This window comes from Athalia rosae, chromosome 6, assembly GCF_917208135.1.
Source record: "Athalia rosae chromosome 6, iyAthRosa1.1, whole genome shotgun sequence".
NCBI classification, from domain to species: domain Eukaryota; kingdom Metazoa; phylum Arthropoda; class Insecta; order Hymenoptera; family Athaliidae; genus Athalia; species Athalia rosae.
Window position 1 is genome coordinate 10,794,854 of NC_064031.1, and position 18,183 is coordinate 10,813,036.

Genomic DNA, 18,183 nt, shown 5'->3' on the forward strand with positions numbered 1-18,183 from the left:
GAACTTTCCGCAAGTGAAAACAGAATAATGCACGAGCGACATATTTTTAATAATTCAATGGGAAATAATAAAAATAATCACAAGGTCAGGTACAATTTCCCTCATATATTTTTATGATTTTCTCAGTGCTTCTATAGTCGGAATTCGGATGTTGCAGACGATGATGAATGTTTGAAGGTGGTTCAAATTTTGAATAACTTTAGTAACTTTCAATATGGTATTTGAATTTAAGCATCGCACATTCTCCGCAAGGTATTTGCTACAAGGTACATAATTGAGTCTATTTCACACCTTGGATATCATCAAGAACCATCGACTAATTTCTTCAATTAAATTTCAGGCATTGATTTCATAGTTTCACTCCAACCTCGTATCAGCAACAATACCAGAGATATTTGCTTCCCTAGAATTACAGCACCGTGAATAGTTGGTCAAATATATTTGCTATGAATGTGATCACATAAAAGCTGGGATCTGTGAATCAATCACCTCTGGCCAGTTCTTATTCCATCATCTGAGATACAAAAAACTCACCATTCCGTTTCCAGGGATGATCGACAAGAACAAGCCAATCCGAGTAGTGAGTAAAAAAAATAAGTACCCATCAGTATATGAAATTCAAACCAATTAGAAACTTGATTGATTTTCATAAATGTCATTGTCACTATGTACTTCCGTTAAGTATTACTTGAAATTTCAGCATATTTCAATTGCGCTATGGCATAATCAGCTTTGCTAGTTTAATATTTGTATATCATAGTAAAGAATTAACAGCACAATTTACACATGCTACTGTTTACTTGTAACATACAGAGTTCAATAGATTATGGTAACTTCGAGTAAAGACTTTCATGAATGTCTTATGAAAGTTTAATTTAGATCCTAAATAAAATGGTATGTGTGAAAATTTTAAACTTGTGCCTAGCACGTCCAGGCGAGATGTACTCATAAGCATTTTGCTGTCACTATCAGTACATTTGTGCTTCAAAGTTTCCATTATCTTTTGGCAAGTAAACAGACAATATTACTTTATCTAAAGCTTATTTTCTTATCGTTTCAGTAGATTATTTTGCGTTATTGGTTTCTTCGTCATTTAGCACCGAGACACCAGGACCTGTAGGATCAATCTTGTGAATAATACCAGCAGCTTGTTGTACATATTATCTTGAAGTAGATTTATTAATTTTTTTTATTTATTATTTGTATTTGAAAACAGTCAATTAAGTAGTCCCCGGAACTGGCTACATCCTAATATTAATTCCAATTCATTTAATTCATTTATTCTTCAGAGTGATATTGAAGGATCACACTTGATAACAACTCTAGTCTTTTTTGTTGTTCAACCTTATTTTTTAGTTTATGGACCACTTAGGCTTAATGTGAGTGTGAAAATCCTACCACATCTTTCATCAAGATGGCTATCGGGAATGTGATTTGTGGCGCAAACACTCCAAAAGTGAAACGAAAGAAGGTCAAGGTAGAGTTCATTTAATCTTGCTAAATACAGACCTATTAAAGTACAGGTCTGGATTCTCGACGATGACATCGCTAGACTTGTCACAAATTCAATAATGCCTGCTAACAATAAGCAATGAGCACATTAATGCTTACAATATATTTGAATTACAGTCTAACAATAGTTTGGAAGTTTATAACAAATAAATGCTTCACTCTCAGTTTTATCAGTAGTTGCGAACACGATTTGTCGTCATTCTTGCATTATACTTAGCTGTAATATAATATCATTTTTATTTCAAAACGGCTAAATTCGCGAAAATTTATGAAATTATTTGCTGATGCGTATGTACGGCCAGCCAATTCCAAAAATGCAAATATCTCAAATTTATATTACAGACAACGGCACGGAGTTGGATAGAAGCTACTTTCCAGAAGAGAGAATGTGCCAAATTTATTCCTAGTCCACGAGATGAACATAGGTGAGTGTGACTAGCTATTGATTAAATAGAAGATGTGAAAGAAATATGTATAATAATGTATTCAATCAAATGATGTGTGGCAACTCAAATATTACAACATAATTTCTAATTGCTGGACAAATTTTAGCATTTCCTTAAGTCTAAGTAGATAAATAAATGAGTTAGCAAAACATTTTCGTAATCTATCAAACATCATCGATGAGGCAAGCAACTAGGTAATTGTATGTCATTAGTAGTAATGATATTTTGATTTTATCTAATGTTGTACTGATCATTTCAGCGCCTAAAATACAAGTCTGACTATGTTTTTTTTTGCAATTAGAGTATAACATACGACTGGATAGAATCTAATAAGTAACACACCTAAAATATTTTAGGAGCCAAGATTAATCTTCCTGCTTATTGAGTTATTTCTATTTTTTCGTTCCTACACACCGTGTACATGTACATCGTGATGTGTATACATATATCCTGCAACTAATGCTAAATGAAAATTATCCTTTGCCACTATTCATCCGTTTGTGCAACGATCTAGCCACCAGCCACACATGCAGATATTAAGAAAATCATTCAATCATGCTTTTATTGTACTTTTATTTTTCTCTGTTAACTCTGATATGTATCTATATATTGTTTTTCTTTTTATTTTTGCAACAAGGTGACCCAAAGTGGAGCAAAGTATGGTGTATTTGAAATTATTCATGCAGGATCCTTTCGTTCAGTTCTTTGCAGTCAAATTAAAGTTTTCATGAAAGATCTTCGATCTTGTTTTTTTCTCCCTACTGCTTTTGGTAAAAATGGCTAATTCCAATACCTCCACTTTTCACCTTTATTCATTCATTTCGATTTAATTTATTTTTCCTTGTTTCGTTGCGTGTTTAGGTTGAAAGAGGTAGAAGGCGATAAGGATGCCCAGTATGACGTTATCACAACATCCAGGTGAGATAATTGATGCTAGAATGTTTCATCCCACTTTGTAAACATCATGCAATTAGTCTTGCTGAGATATCAAAGCTGAGCATCCTGTACCGCGTGCCATATCCAAACTATGGGCTTACTACTAAAACTTTGTTGCGTATTTCGATGAGAAATGATACATATCTGGACATATGGTGTATCAACATCTTCATTCGACTTACAGGATTTGTGTTATATTCTTCAATAGACAGAAAGATCCTTGTTTTAATTTATATTGCTTGCAAGTGAGTTATGTGTTTGTAAGTACGTGGGAGCTATAGTAAGAATGTGTGTGAAATTGCATTGATCTGATTTATATTCAATGTGCTTTCCAGCAAACATCGAGATCTCAGAGAAAATTCCGCCAAGGCTTTACGCACATTGTCTACTTGTTTCTGTTTCAGATGCTGCTGCGGCCATTCTTTTACTTTTCATTGTGGGACCGGAGCAGATGTACAAACTTGTTCCACTGCTACCTCTGGCGAACAGAAAGCTGATATCGAGCGTGAGATATGGACTCCAGGCAAAAACACCAGAGCTAGTGCAACCGACGCGTATGGCACTATAGAATTTCAGGGCGGACCTCATCCCACCAAAGCTCAGGTAAAAATAGGTGATGCTTTTGATATTATATAAGACTAAAATTGACGTCTTTTCTAAGCAGCATTCTTATTAATTCCATAGTATGTGAGGCTAGCTCATGACACACGACCTGAACCAATAGTACAATTATTGAGGCATGAATGGAATCTGGATTTACCAAAGCTTCTGATTACTGTTCATGGCGGTAGATCGAATTTCGAATTACAGCCAAGTTTGAAAAAAATCTTGAGAAAGGGCCTTTTAAAAGCAGCAAAAACCACTGGTGCCTGGATCTTCACGGGGGGCACAAATACTGGTATGATACGTTCTACATTTTTTCCGCTTGCAACAAAGGATCCTTTGACTTATCTCGGATTTTCAGGTGTGACTCGTCAGGTTGGTGATGCACTACTTTTGGAGCGTTCCCAACGGCAAGGGAGAGTTGTCAGCATTGGTATAGCGCCTTGGGGTATCCTTGAAAATGCCCATGAACTAGTTGGCAGAGGTCGTGATGTACCCTATCATTCCATCGCATCTCCAAGGTAACTCTGATTAATTTGTTCATCTTGAAATGTTACTAAAATACAGTTTTTTCCATAGATCAAAATACGCGGTTCTGAACAGCAGACATGCCTATTTTCTTTTAGTCGATAATGGAACCGGAGGAAGATACGGAGCTGAAATTATGCTCAGAAGAAAATTGGAAAAGTACATATCCAATCAGAAACTGCATCCATGTTAGTAAAAAATTGCTTTTTTTCTCCTGTCAATTTACAGTTTAGTAATTGTAGAAAATTTTACACCTACTGTGTCTAATTTTCAGATACGCACAGTAGTATTCCAGTTGTTGCACTGGTCATTGAGGGAGGAACCAATACGATCCGAGCAGTTCTTGAATATGTTACAGATGATCCCCCAGTTCCTGTCGTTGTATGCGATGGTTCTGGACGCGCAGCTGATCTTATTGCTTTTATGCACAAGTAATCCAATTAAATACGAATACATATCAACTTTCTTCAGAGTTCCGAATGTTCCTACATTGTTGCTGTGTTTTGTCTGAAAACAGATAATCTTGTATTTTCATTTGTTGTCGTTAGACAATATTCTGAGTGCTTTTCGTCTGATTTATGAGTTTTTTTTTGTAGAAAGTAGCCGTGCATTAAAAGTTATTATCCCAAAGGTATGCGACAGAGAGCACCACGGGTGAAAAAGAAGGTGAAGGTCTATTGGAAGGGATGCGGGAGCATCTTTTGGGTACAATTCGTCGTACCTTTGAAGTATCTGTCGAACAGGCAGAGCAGCTTTACTCTGAGCTATTACAGTGCACACGCAACAAGAATCTCGTACGTTTTTTTGAATTTATTGCCACTGTCATCGTTATCTGCGTTGGTATCATGTCATACGAAACTTCCATTCATTTTCAGATAACAGTATTTAGAATAACGCAAGATCGGCCTCAAGAACTGGATCAAACTATTCTCACGGCTTTGTTCAAATCTCAGCAGCTATCACCAGCGGAACAATTATCTTTAGCTTTAACTTGGAACAGAGTAGACATAGCTCGTAGTGAAATATTTGTTTATGGACAAGAGTGGCCTCCAGGCGCTCTCGAGCAATCTATGATGCAGGCTCTACAGCATGACCGTATTGATTTCGTCAAGCTGTTGTTGGAAAATGGGGTGTCCATGCGTAAATTTCTCTCTATTCCCCGTCTTGAAGATCTATATAACACCGTGAGTAATTTCCTTCTGTTCTCTTTAATAGTACAAGATGTAACGAGTTCTCATGTAATTTCTTCATTGACTTTATCAGAAAGAGGGACCATCGAATACACTTGGCTATATATTGCGAGACGTCAGACCCCACATACCACGTGGCTATGTGTATACCTTACATGATATTGGTCTTGTGATTAATAAATTAATGGGTGGTGCTTATCGTGCTCAATATACACGCAGAAAGTTCAGAGCAATTTATTCGAGGGTGATGAAAAAGTCAGCGGGACATGCACACCATGCTCACGCCCACAGGACTATGTCTAACGCAGCCTTTGCAGGGCGTTGCTACTCTGTTAGCGGAGCTGCTGGAAAAAATGATAGTTTGACCATGAGTCTATTAGCTGAGACTCTACCTGGTGACCGAGATACTCCGTTGTTCGATTATCCTTTCAACGAATTACTAATTTGGGCTGTTTTAACTAAACGTCAGCAAATGGCGCTCCTAATGTGGCAACATGGAGAGGAAGCCTTGGCAAAGGCCCTTGTCGCTCTAAAACTTTATAAGGCAATGGCGCATGAAGCTGCTGAAGACGATCTTGAAACAGAGGTGTATGATGAATTGCGTGGATATGGAAAGGAATTTGAGAATATCGGTACGTATCTTGGGTCACATCAATAGACCTATATAGTAATTGATATTTGATCGTTGATTACTTGGTTTATTCATATCAATTCGATGTTTAGCCGTAGAGCTTCTGGATTTTTGTTACCGACAAGACGATGATCAAACACAACAGTTGCTAACGTCCGAGCTTCAGAATTGGTCAGGTCAGACGTGTTTGTCGCTTGCCGTTACCGCCAATCATCGTCCTCTCCTTGCGCATCCTTGCAGTCAGATAATTCTTGCAGACCTCTGGATGGGTGGGCTACGAACTCGTAAAAATACGAATCTTAAGGTCGAACATATCATCTTGTATAAGCTTTAATTCTTTCTAATTAGTAGCTGAGTCTAACTCACAATAAATTCAACATTGAAAGAATAACGCTCATGCTCTCATCTCAGTGGCACCATTCTAAACTACAGTCACTCGCTGTTTTCTGTTTTATCATTTTTCAACCTCTCTGTCTACTACATGTTAGCTGTTAGTTTAAAAATCACTTCACACTCATTTCCAGTTTGGGTTTTTATTTCATCATTTTACTGATTATTGTATATCTTAGGTGATACTTGGCTTGTTGTGTCCACCTTACATTACAAGACTCGAATTTAAAAGTCGAGAGGAGCTACAGTTGATGCCACAGACACAAGAGGAGCATTTGATCGCTCTTGAAGATGAGGATGAAGATAGCGATTATGAACAGGGACTCACGCCAACCATGCCGCAGACGCAAGTTCAAGTACATCCAGAAGTTGAGGTAAAATTTGTATATTTATAAATTGAGGGATTTTAACGTTTGTATGACTAATGCAATGATCATAATCTTATCATTTACTTCATCTTAATTTAAAGTTCTTGAGTTCAGCAGCAAAACGACAGTGGCTCTTAAACTTTGAGAACAAACGTTAGTTTAGAGATGCTAACATATCCCAAGGCAGTACTGCTAGCTAGCTAAAACGATTTATTTGCATTAAAAGTTGATTGATATCAAAATAATTCTAGCTAAGATTTTTTGCATCTGATCGTTACGGGTGGGTGTCTTGAATATTTTTTAGAAACGTCCGCGTAGCAGCTTGAGCATTCGCAGCAAATCCTCTTGCAGCCAGCAAGGGATCAAGGTACATCAGCTTCGGGGAAATCAAGAATAATCTCTGATAGCTACATCCCATTATTATTTATCGCTTGCCTTGTTATGTGCTATGCTTATCATACCCCCCTATCCAATAACATTTCTGATTCACATTTTCTTTGAAAATTCTAATCTCAAATTGCCGCTTACTGAATGCTGTTTCCATATAGACCAAATTGTGATCTTGACTCTGCACAACGATTAGAAATACCCCCTGAGTATGTAATCGTCATAATTGTTATCTGTCTCATATATTTCTAGGTAAACTTTCGTCTCTGCTTTGCAAAATTTCTGAAAATTTCCCCAACACAGTTCTTATATTGTCAACGTTATTATCATCATCTTCATACCTCTATTCGTTCAGTATCTCTGATATGCGTCTTGTTACTTGTTATGAACTTGTTTTGTCATTTGTACAAAGTCCTAAAACCCATTTCCGTAGGCCTTGATTTCAAACGAAAACGGAACTGTCACCGTAAAAGAAACTATCGTCCAAGAGAACGGAAAAGTTATGACTGATCACGAGGATTATATTCATAGATTTGTTCACTCACCTCCTGAATATTACGATATTAAAACAAATCGACCACTACGCCTCAAGAAAAAGTTATACGAATTTTACACTGCTCCAATTACCAAGTTCTGGGCAAGCTCGGTAAGTAGCAACAAGCAGCTTACAGTTATCGCAAATTTTAGGCTCCGACTTTCCTTACAAATAACTTTGTAATTTTCCAGATCGCGTATATAGTTTTCTTGGTGCTATTTTCTTACTGTATTCTTGTGCGAATGAGCCACACACCTTCTTGGGCAGAGATTTATTCTATTGCTTACATTTGTACACTTGGCTGTGAAAAAATACGTGAAATTGTATCATCGGAACCAGCGACTTTGTCTCACAAATTCAGTGTGTGGGCTTGGAACATGTGGAATCCCTGCGACGCAGCTGCCATTCTATTTTTTCAAATTGGACTTATTCTACGGCTACGACTTTCCTCTATGGAAACAGGCCGCGTTATCTACTGTGTAGATTGCATATACTGGTACCTGCGAATACTTAATATTCTCGGCGTCAACAAGTACTTAGGTATGTGCCTTATTGGTAAACCCACTGATTCTTTAATTATTTTATTCGGACATGCGATTAATTGAAAATTCATTTTAGGTCCTCTGGTAACAATGATGGGAAAGATGGTGAAAAACATGATTTATTTTGTTGTGCTATTGCTAGTTGTTCTTATGAGTTTTGGCGTAGCTAGACAAGCTATTCTTTTCCCGAACAGTGAACCAAAGTGGCGGATTTTGCGAGACGTACGTTGATTTTTAGTCTTGCGTATATCGATCGAAATTTTCTATGTACGGAAATTTTATCGGTGACTTTATTTGCCTACAGATATTCATCGAACCGTATTTCATGCTTTACGGAGAGGTTTATGCCGACAATATTGATCCGGATTGTGGAGATGAACCAGGAATGATACCGTGCTTACCGGGTCGCTGGATAACACCGCTTGCTATGTCGGTCTACCTGTTAGTTGCGAATATACTTTTGATAAACCTCCTGATCGCTGTGTTCAACAACATTTTCAACGAAGTAAACGCTGTCGCACATCAAGTTTGGATGTTTCAACGTTTTACAGTTGTCATGGAATATGAACAGAAGCCAGTACTCCCGCCGCCATTAATTATCGTTTCGCACATTTATTTATTGATCAAGTACATCATACGATATATACGACAAGGTGAGATGCGATCGACGGAAGCATACGATAATGGGCTGAAACTCTTCCTGGAGGCTGACGATATGGAGCGATTGTATGATTTTGAGGAGGAATGTGTGGAGGGATATTTCAGGGAGCAAGAACTCAAACTTCAGATGTCGACGGATGAGCGTGTCAAAGTAACGACGGAGCGAGTCGAGAACATGCATCAGAAGATCGAAGATATTAACAAAAAGGAAAACAATCAAAACGCTTCATTGCAGGTAATACTTCATTGACATTTATCAAAATTGGAATGTTACACAACTGACTCTTGTTCCAGGCGGTCGAATTCCGAATTCGTAAGTTGGAGGAATTGAATGAACAGACATTGGCCCATTTAGGCGTCATTCATCGTTTTATGGCAACACATACGTCGCATGTAGATCTTTTGAGGATAGACGGTAATATGGAACAGCGTACGAGGCGAGTGTCGGAACGGTCAGAACCAACGTCTGAGTCGGATCTGCACGTGCAATCACCTCTGCTCATCCCTCGGCGAAAGAAACTTCTAAGATCGCTAACGGACGCGGCATTTTTTCCTACAACCACACCGATAGAAGATGAAGTACCGCTGCGAGCGACGGTGCTTAGTTCGGTGGATAATCTTAGCAAAAACGATTCATCGCTCAGTGGGGATCGACCAGTTTGTCGTCAAGATTCCAAAACATCGGAAAGTCACGCGAGCCATTTCAGCGTCGATGATAAAACTGAAAACGAAATCGAAGAACATGATGAAAGAGCTGAGAGTGTAGATGTTACTTTGATGCCTTCTGAAGCCAGGCGAGATTCGTCTGGGCATCCTCCGTCCGTCAAGCAATCAAGTCGTACGCTTTCGGAGCCAGACAATTTTCTCGCACCTCCAGCTTCCGGGGGGCAGAGAGGTGTGACTTGGGCAGAACCCCGAGTTGCCGTGATACCTAATAACGCCGGAAACAACAACGCTTCTTCTAATCCGAGGTCCGTTCTTCTCAACATGCGGGCTGAGTACACGAGTATAACAGACGAACTTGAAACTTACTGCGGTTTGCTGAGCCCTCCGAGAACTCCTCCGGTCTCACCGCCTCCGCGTCGTGGAAGGTATGCTTCAGAAATGTCGAATCCTGAGATGGCACTTCACATTGAAAAAGAGCACTTGCGCGATGCTGAAGATTGCGATTATCAACTTATGGAGGGTCTGATACATCGACGGTATATGAACGAGTCTGATATGCCGGAGGATACCGACGCAGCCGGGCTTGACGACGGAGCTTTTTTTCTTACGGTACACAGCGAAAGACGACCACTTAGGAGAGCATCCGCGGTCGAAGATGAAACTTTCAGGTCACGGCCTACCATCAGCGTTACTAGAGAAATCGAACAGACTTTAGCTCGACCGCCTCTAAGGGACAACGAAATTGGTGCGCCCGTTGATGACGGTCTTAACACCGGCCCAGCACCAGCCTCGGAGACTATGTGCTGATTCATATTAGATCGTATACCGGATAACTTATTCGGAAGTTTTGACTTGAAGTTGTTGACTCGTATTTAATTATGGAATCTCAAATATCATAGGGTCATATTATGTCATATCAATGGCTGATAACGGTCTGCATTATTAGCTTCTTTATTCCGATCTTTTAGCTGGAATTTACAGCCCGTCGATTTTCTTTTGGTTTTCAAATCGGGCAACAGCTTCCATTAAATTTTATTCGGTATCTCATCAGATTCCTTACCGCGTCGAATATCAGGTTTCATTGACCAAAGATTTCTGTGGCAATGCGGGAAATCCGGGAGGGGCGTAGTCAGGAGAGTTATCATTAGACTTAAGATGTTTTACACGAAAAAATTGATATTCAAAAAATGATGCCTGTATCGCAATATTTGTATGCATGACACAGATCTCAGCGAGAAACGTTTAGTTGAAAGTTGCCTGTGGTACATCTTGAGACGTAATCCATCAACCGACTATCATGAATGGTTTTTGGTCGATTTAGCTCACATACAAAACGATAGCTTCTAACAATAAAAAATTATGTTGGTAATTATCTTCTAACAAAATATTCCTCGTACGTAGGAGCGGCAGTAACGGTGGCAACAGCAGCAACGGCGGGAGCTTTTGTAAGAAATAAGTAATTACAGGCGTTGGTTGCCATATCTCATCGCTTTCAGGTATAGAATAATTAATTAAATACGTATACCGCTTTTAGAGATTTTACCCTAATATTTTATCAGAGCTTAATAGCGAATAGTGAATTTTGCCGAAGATTTGATTATTGTGGAATTTTTAATCAGTTTTTAATAATCATAATTTGTAGGTATATGTATATACATAGATAAATTGATTAACTTACATGCACATTACATGTATGTACGTTATACTTTTTCATAGTAATAATTAACAATTAACATCGTGTGTTGAAACTACTGTGTGTGTTTTCTAATTACGTACATATGTATACATATGTTTAACAATTTTCAAAGCTTTGTGATCGAGAATTTTTTCATTCAAACTTTCAACGCACCAAAAGCGTATAATTATGTACGTACACACTATAATAATTGCTCAAAAAAATTCCTATAAAATTCGTATTTTTAAAATTATGTATTGAATTGAATCTTCCTCACGTACACCAACTTCAAACAAGTGCAACGATCGCTGTAAACTAATTATATACACATACAAGAGTTATATATATGTACATATATAACGTTATTTTAAACAATTTACATGATTTGTTGATTAAAATTTATTGCAGCCAGTGATTTTCTGAGCTGCTGTACATAGATTTCTAGGTTTTTTCAAATCGATGGCTCATATTTTTATGCTGGGTGAGATAACGCGTAATTATTCAAAGAAATTGGGATTCTGGCAATATTACTCCAGAGCTTCACTTGACTCAATTTCACAAGCTGCTCCAATCTAGAATCGTACCGTTTATTGAATAGTTTTGTACACAACGCCAACCATAGGACGCACGATCGCTAAACTAGTCACTATATACAAGCAATTATACATATACTCGCGAATTGTTATTGAGTAATTATGAACCATCACGTAAGTGTATGGGGATATACTTATACGTGTATTGATATACAAAGTTATAGTGAAATAATAATTCACTCATGAACATTCTACGCATGGGTATTTTGCAACTGCAATTGTTACCAATTAATACAGTTATACCTCGTGTCGCAATAATTCCACTAATAGTATATAATTATACATAAATGGCAGACTATATACATGTTGAATACGATATAGATGTATTTTTCGCGACTTCATGTTACTGTATATTCTCAAATCATTGTTTAATTTTCAGTCGTTTTTTTTTCTTACTAATTTCTCTGAAAATGTGATAAAAAAAAAGCACAAAAATTTTGCTGTTCGTATTACTGGCATCTTTACGATCAGTCCGCGTTCCTTCAGCACTGCGATAGATATAGTGAATAATTTGTATTGCTGGTATACGAGTGATTGAAGAAAGCGAGACAATAATATCCACGTATTCGAATATATTTTCTTATCTCTTAGTTGAAAATATTTTTCTTTATAATAAATAATTACGCCATCATGTGTATTGAACAGTTGTTACAAAAAATTTCACGAGGATGAATGAAACTTGGATGGAAAAAATAGTATGAGCATTTCAGCACAAACCGATTATAGTCGTTTTGAATTCAAACATGTTTGTACGGTGGCTTTACAATTTTCGGTGTAAATCTTCCTCTAATGTTCACCGATACATTCATTCGTATTGACGAAATATTCAGTATGATAATTTCTAGACAATTACTTATCATGCATTACGTGCTTATTGAATTAACGTGAGTATGATGATTAGGTAAATAATTGCCCATAGCCCTTCTAGCATCTAGTGGTATTAGTACAATTTCTAAAATTCTTCCGGACAGACTGACTTGAACGTAAACATATTGTCTACCACGTGTTGCGTCTTACCAGCTAGCGAATGTAAATTCTACTGCCTCGATGTCACGGAATTAGGTAACATAATTACATGTACATCACATGTGTCCGTATGAACCGTAAATCAGGTGACGGAATACGGTTTTATGCAGATTGTTATATCACGAGCTGTAAGATATTGTTAGAATACAATTAATTGACGAAGTCACATCCCTGATTTATATATCGACATATCATTTTATATGTAAGGATGTGCAGTTAAACAAAACAAAGAAATATTAATCAAATCTCTGAGGTACAACTCGATATTCCTCGTTAGTTTTTTGCTGAGTGGGAATGATTTATTTTTATATAATACGCAACAACATATCAGTACACATTCAAATTTTCCGATATCTAGTATACTATAGCCCACATTATTCAATCATGACATCACGAAAGCGAAGACTTCAATTTACACGGCAGCCGGTACCTATTTAATTTTCTTATCCATATGTAAATTAGAAAAAAAAAACTTTCTTCTCCCTCAGCTCTACCTCGGAACTTTAGAGGCTCTAAATGACTCGTCAGAATTTGTATGTATAGCAGATAATAATAACGAACGAAGAAATAATTGTTATCGAAACGTGCTGCCGTCTAAACGCTATAATATGATATCTCGACTTTTGTAGCTATGTTACATATTCTGAATTTGTTATTCTGTACAACTGCTGTATAATAAAATCAAAATCATGTTTCCACAACTTCGTTTATGAAGAAAGCAATCATTCCATGAGTTTGAATTATTTATTGATCGATAGCATTCGTCATTGCAGTAATCATTGTATCTTACTATACTTTGTCATTTGATGTATAATTAATTCAATTTGCAGCTTGATTTTCTTTGCGCGAGGTCTTCGTCAGAAGAACAGCTTATCCCGAACGGATTTGGTTTTTATCACGGATCATCACGAAATATATGCATAAGTATGGTGAATTCTATGATTATTTAATCAACCCCAAAAACTTCTAGGTTCAAACACGGCTGGTTGTACGACTATCCATTTGAAAAGTAGCTCACAATCAGTCCCAGAATGCGCCTATTACGTTATCGATGGGGCTGGTTATAGGGAGCGGTCATCCACGTACAAATACAGTTGTGAGTGATTGAAATATTGATTACGAATGTTTGTTTTATCTTACAGAACCTTTTGGCTTATTGTCCATTTTATATCCGTTGGTCCACCCCTCACCGTGGCCGTTCAAGTCACCTTCGACTTCATCGGTAGCTCGTTATACCTACCATCCATCCTGTACGAAACGCCTTTTTTCCAGGCTTGACTATTTATGAAATTAAAAACATTCTTCTAGAATTTGGAATACCTACCTACGTACATTGCGATGCTAACTTCTATGTAACTCTGGTGAATGATGCGAGCTATTTCTCGGTGCAAGTTTACTTAGCATATAGCTGAAACTTTGTACACTGTACTCTTCGCAAAAAAACGAGTTTCTCGAAGAAGATAAAAATTCCGGGCTTAAGTTTGTAGAAGTTTTTACTGGGAGGCGTGCATATAACCATGTACAATCTATTAATTACAACAATACGTTTTCGATCAGATTTAGATTCAGAAGTTTTTCAAAATTTGCACTCACTTTTGAAAAATATTCAGACTTACTTTTCGAAAACCTTGAGAACCGATTTCGCGGATTTTTGGATTAGAGCGATATAGTTGGATGAAATATTTTCAACTTCTTGTATCTCGTTCTTGATCAATGTTATAACGAGATTATCACAAGTTCGGTTTCACCAGCCGATGTTGCTGCACGGCTACAGCCTCGATGTCACGGAATGAAAAACATTAATAATCGCGGATCACACAGCGAAATATACAGTTTTCATATATAGATTATTCTATTCGTTTTACACGAAATGTGTAAAAATATTATTATTAATCAAATAAAAAAAGCTTGTCTCTAATTTACATCGTCATGCCAATGCAGACACTCTGATTTTAACTAATTAATAATTAATCAATTCACTGGCTGCACGAATAGCAACTTTTGAATAACTTTCATTATCTGGTCTCGCACGCACGTTTAATAAATAATTTCCAAAACGTATAGTTCAGACTTACAATTAATTCTCCTCACTTCGATGCTACGACCAGTTTGCCGTAGATTTGTGACCAGGTAGCAACACAAAAAATATGGCGACTTTCACGGGTAATTCGGTAGTACATAAAAAATCGAGCAGATTTCAAGAATGGGTCTACGACTATTTGAAAAATAATACCGTCGCTGGATGCGCCTATTACGTTACCGATCGTGTGTCCTATAAAGAGAGGTAGTCATTCTGGCGTAGAGAATTTTGAATTTTCAAAGATTCTAAAACCGATGATTAGTCATCAAACCTACAGTATCGCTGATTTACAGGATTGCCTGGCTCTCGGTTCACTTCATTCTCGTCATACTGGTCATTTTCACTATCGGCGAGGCTACTTTTGAGTTTATGGATAGTCCTACAGTGACCACCGTGGAGACAACGACTTACCCCATTCAAAATGTATATTTTCCGGGGGTAGCTATCTGCGATCTAAATAAAATCAGTTACGGAGCCGCGATGGAAATTGCCGAGGAAATGTGCGTATACATGCTAGAATTTCACCTGGAAAGTGTGTTCGATCCGTTTAGAATGTCACGGTATTATTAATTGCAGCGTGAACTCGAATCTTTTCGGTAACTTTACAGTTACAGAGGTTTTTGATATGTTGAAATATCTGGGACACTTGTACCTATTCGAATTGGATGAAAGTGAAACGTACGACGTTATGCTGCTCCACAAAATATTACTCAGACGTTACGGGCCCTACGTAGCCCATATAATAGAAAGGGTCGGTTTCTGAAATATAAGTATACTCACTCGATCAATAGTAACGATTATCAGAATAATTCATCGTTCAAATTTCAGTTATCACCCTCTTGTCGACAAATGATGAAGAACTGTTTTTGGGGTAGCATAGAACGGCCGTGTGAGGATATATTCTTCACACGACCAACCGGAGAGGGTTTGTGTTGTGTTTTCAACCACGATCGAAGAACGGAAGACTCTCAAAGGTGAGTTTCGAACCACGAAGGACTCAATTTACTATATTTTTTATATGTTGTCCAGTCAGATATACGAAAACGATGTTCCAACCACTGGTAAGGTCGAGACTTCGCGTGCGATCGGCTCCTGGAATGGTCTGACGGTGGTCGTTGATCCCCAAATTTCGGACAATTATTACAAAATGCATCCAACGTCGGGGTTCAAGGTTCCGTTCGCCGTCAAATTGCTCGTTACTTTGGGAGCTTTTAAATAAAATAATTTGTCTCACGTCAATTTCATCACTTTAGGTATTGATTTTCTCATCCTTCGATTTTCCCGACGCATCCAGCGGCGGGCTTACCGAAGTCCTGGTCTCACCCCACACGGTAACTTCGATGCATTTACAGGCTACGACCTTCTACTCGGTTCCGGTTTGTAGTTCGTTTTTATATCTTCGATTCGAATTGAATTTTCCCTTGCCCTTTCACATTACGCCATTTATTTTTCTGCTGTACAGCAAGTGGTTGATTATGACATTCTGAAAAGAGAGTGCCTCTTTGGACACGAGTTATCTCGTAAATTTCAAGGATACTATTCGTACAGTGACTGCATAATGTACTGTAGGATAGATGATATTGAAAATTTTTGTCACTGTGTTCCGGTCTTTTATCCGCACCCCAGAAACAGTCGTAAGTTCCTCGTCGATAAGAACACCCATGTAAATAGCCATTTCTTTTTTTTTTTTTGTTTTTCTACTACTAATTTCCAGGTCATATTTTTTTCAGAAACTGATCGTCCCTGCGATCTACGCGACTTACCGTGTTTGAGGAAATTTCGAAGTAGGCGAAAATTAATTGATCAATTATTACCATCCGTATTCTTATTCTTATTAATTATTTTTTTTTTTTTTTTCAAAGATAGATGGTGGAGAATGAAGCCAAGGATCGACGAATCGGCGACACAATTTTATTACCGCGATTTGGGACTTATGAACGAAACCGATGGCGCTTTAAACTGCGAACAATGTTATCCAGCTTGTGCCGATGTTTCTTACAAAGTTTCTGTCAGTGCCGCCTCTCTGACGTCATCGAAAATGGTCATTGGCAAGTTAGTGGAATAATTAAAAAATATCGAATGAATTTACCCGTTAAATTAGTTAAATGCATGTCACGTTTTGATAGGACAGTTGATAAATTCGACGACCACAGCATCATTAGTGTGTATTTCAAAGAACCTGGAACAGTCAGACTCAAGCAAGACGTTCTCTTTTACTGGTACGAGTTGATGAGTACGTATAAGATGTACCGAATTCTGATTTCATTTAGAAGATGGTCATTAACTTGATAACGTTACTCTCAGGTAACTATGGCGGTATATGCGGGTTCTTTCTCGGCGTCAGCTTACTCAGCGTAGTTGAACTCTTTTACTTTTGTACCCTACGTCTCTACAGATGGAAGGGTATTACTTCAAAAGAGGAGAAAAAGTCGCAGTTTATCTTCGTAAAAGCTGCAAAACCTAGCTTACAGCCTTTGTACTGGAAGGAAATGATTCAGCCAAATATCAGATATTAATTACTCAGGTCAATAACCATTCAAACTTACACAGAGAATTCGTGTTGAGTCAATGCATACGTATAACTACGAAACATGTTTTTAGCCGCTTATAATAATTGTGTGTGCGTGTGTTTTATTTTTTCAAATCTCACATCATGGCTGTGATGCTTGAATAAATATATTCCGGTAACGCCCGATCCGGTTGACATATTGTGAAACGTAAAAGCTGATTGTAAAGTTTTGCATAATTAACAGTTTGCGCCACTACAGCGGTACGATTAGATTCGGAAATTATTCATTAGACCTTCTTCGGTGTGAGGCATGCGCCAAGTAGTTCATTCCGTGTATACATATATTTGGATTTTACACTCCGAGCTTTGAATAAAATGATTAGTTTGCTTCAGAAATTTTTACACGTCTTACGAAACTTCGAGAAGTCAAACTCTATGACTGTTAAATCGACCCGCAAGAGTTCTATAGATTTAAACATAGCTCGCTTTACGACTGTCTAAAAAATAGCAGAGTGTTTGTATCGTTTTGCAGGGTCTTCTCGCTAATTATGGCATACTTTACATCTATCGGTGTACTTTTTGTCACGGTATTCCAAGCAACTGTCCAATTTTTTTCTAATCACTTAGTTTCCACCGTACAGACTACCCCATATCCTCTCCAAGAGGTTTCTCTTCCAGGGGTGGCTATTTGCGATATTAGCAGAATCAGTTATAGCGCCGAGGTAGAAGTTTCGGAAGAAATATAGGGTGGTTTAAAGCGTAGTTAACTGCAAGTAACGACATTTCCACTTGGTTCGTTCAACTGTATCGTTTTTGTTATTTTCGTACGATTCAATAAAAAAATTTAATGTCCACATCCTTTTTTTTTCCATTAGGAGACTGTCATCGGTATAACCTGGTTGGTAA

The 18,183-nt window shown here is 37.7% G+C and overlaps 2 protein-coding genes across 15 annotated transcripts; both read left to right on the top strand.

Moving 5' to 3' along the window:
* Nucleotides 1-126: 126 nt before the first annotated feature.
* LOC105688855 (transient receptor potential cation channel trpm) lies at nt 127-13,389 on the top strand. 10 transcript variants are annotated; one of them, XM_012405455.3, is made up of 21 exons: nt 127-266; nt 341-580; nt 1,357-1,477; nt 1,855-1,937; nt 2,820-2,876; nt 3,299-3,497; nt 3,579-3,792; nt 3,859-4,018; nt 4,077-4,213; nt 4,300-4,456; nt 4,657-4,819; nt 4,901-5,209; nt 5,289-5,847; nt 5,939-6,150; nt 6,416-6,610; nt 6,909-6,971; nt 7,425-7,637; nt 7,718-8,066; nt 8,145-8,290; nt 8,373-8,963; nt 9,023-13,389. In XM_012405455.3, the coding sequence occupies exons 3-21, from the start codon at nt 1,415-1,417 to the stop codon at nt 10,199-10,201; spliced, it is 5,049 nt and encodes a 1,682-aa protein (XP_012260878.2). In that variant the 5' UTR covers nt 127-266; nt 341-580; nt 1,357-1,414; the 3' UTR covers nt 10,202-13,389. The 10 variants fall into 10 exon arrangements, with proteins under 10 accessions (XP_012260878.2, XP_020709597.2, XP_012260882.2 ...); XM_020853938.2 differs by having other exon boundaries at nt 1,357-1,471; XM_012405459.3 differs by lacking the exon at nt 1,357-1,477.
* LOC105688790 (pickpocket protein 28-like) lies at nt 12,595-18,131 on the top strand. 5 transcript variants are annotated; one of them, XM_048657083.1, is made up of 13 exons: nt 12,595-12,724; nt 13,519-13,784; nt 14,797-14,972; nt 15,062-15,268; nt 15,345-15,519; nt 15,597-15,742; nt 15,798-15,939; nt 16,022-16,144; nt 16,231-16,402; nt 16,499-16,552; nt 16,631-16,820; nt 16,895-17,001; nt 17,073-18,131. In XM_048657083.1, the coding sequence occupies exons 3-13, from the start codon at nt 14,836-14,838 to the stop codon at nt 17,282-17,284; spliced, it is 1,665 nt and encodes a 554-aa protein (XP_048513040.1). In that variant the 5' UTR covers nt 12,595-12,724; nt 13,519-13,784; nt 14,797-14,835; the 3' UTR covers nt 17,285-18,131. The 5 variants fall into 5 exon arrangements, with proteins under 5 accessions (XP_048513040.1, XP_048513041.1, XP_048513039.1 ...); XM_048657084.1 differs by having other exon boundaries at nt 13,519-13,612; XM_048657082.1 differs by having other exon boundaries at nt 13,519-14,972.
* The last annotated feature ends 52 nt before the right edge of the window (nt 18,132-18,183 follow it).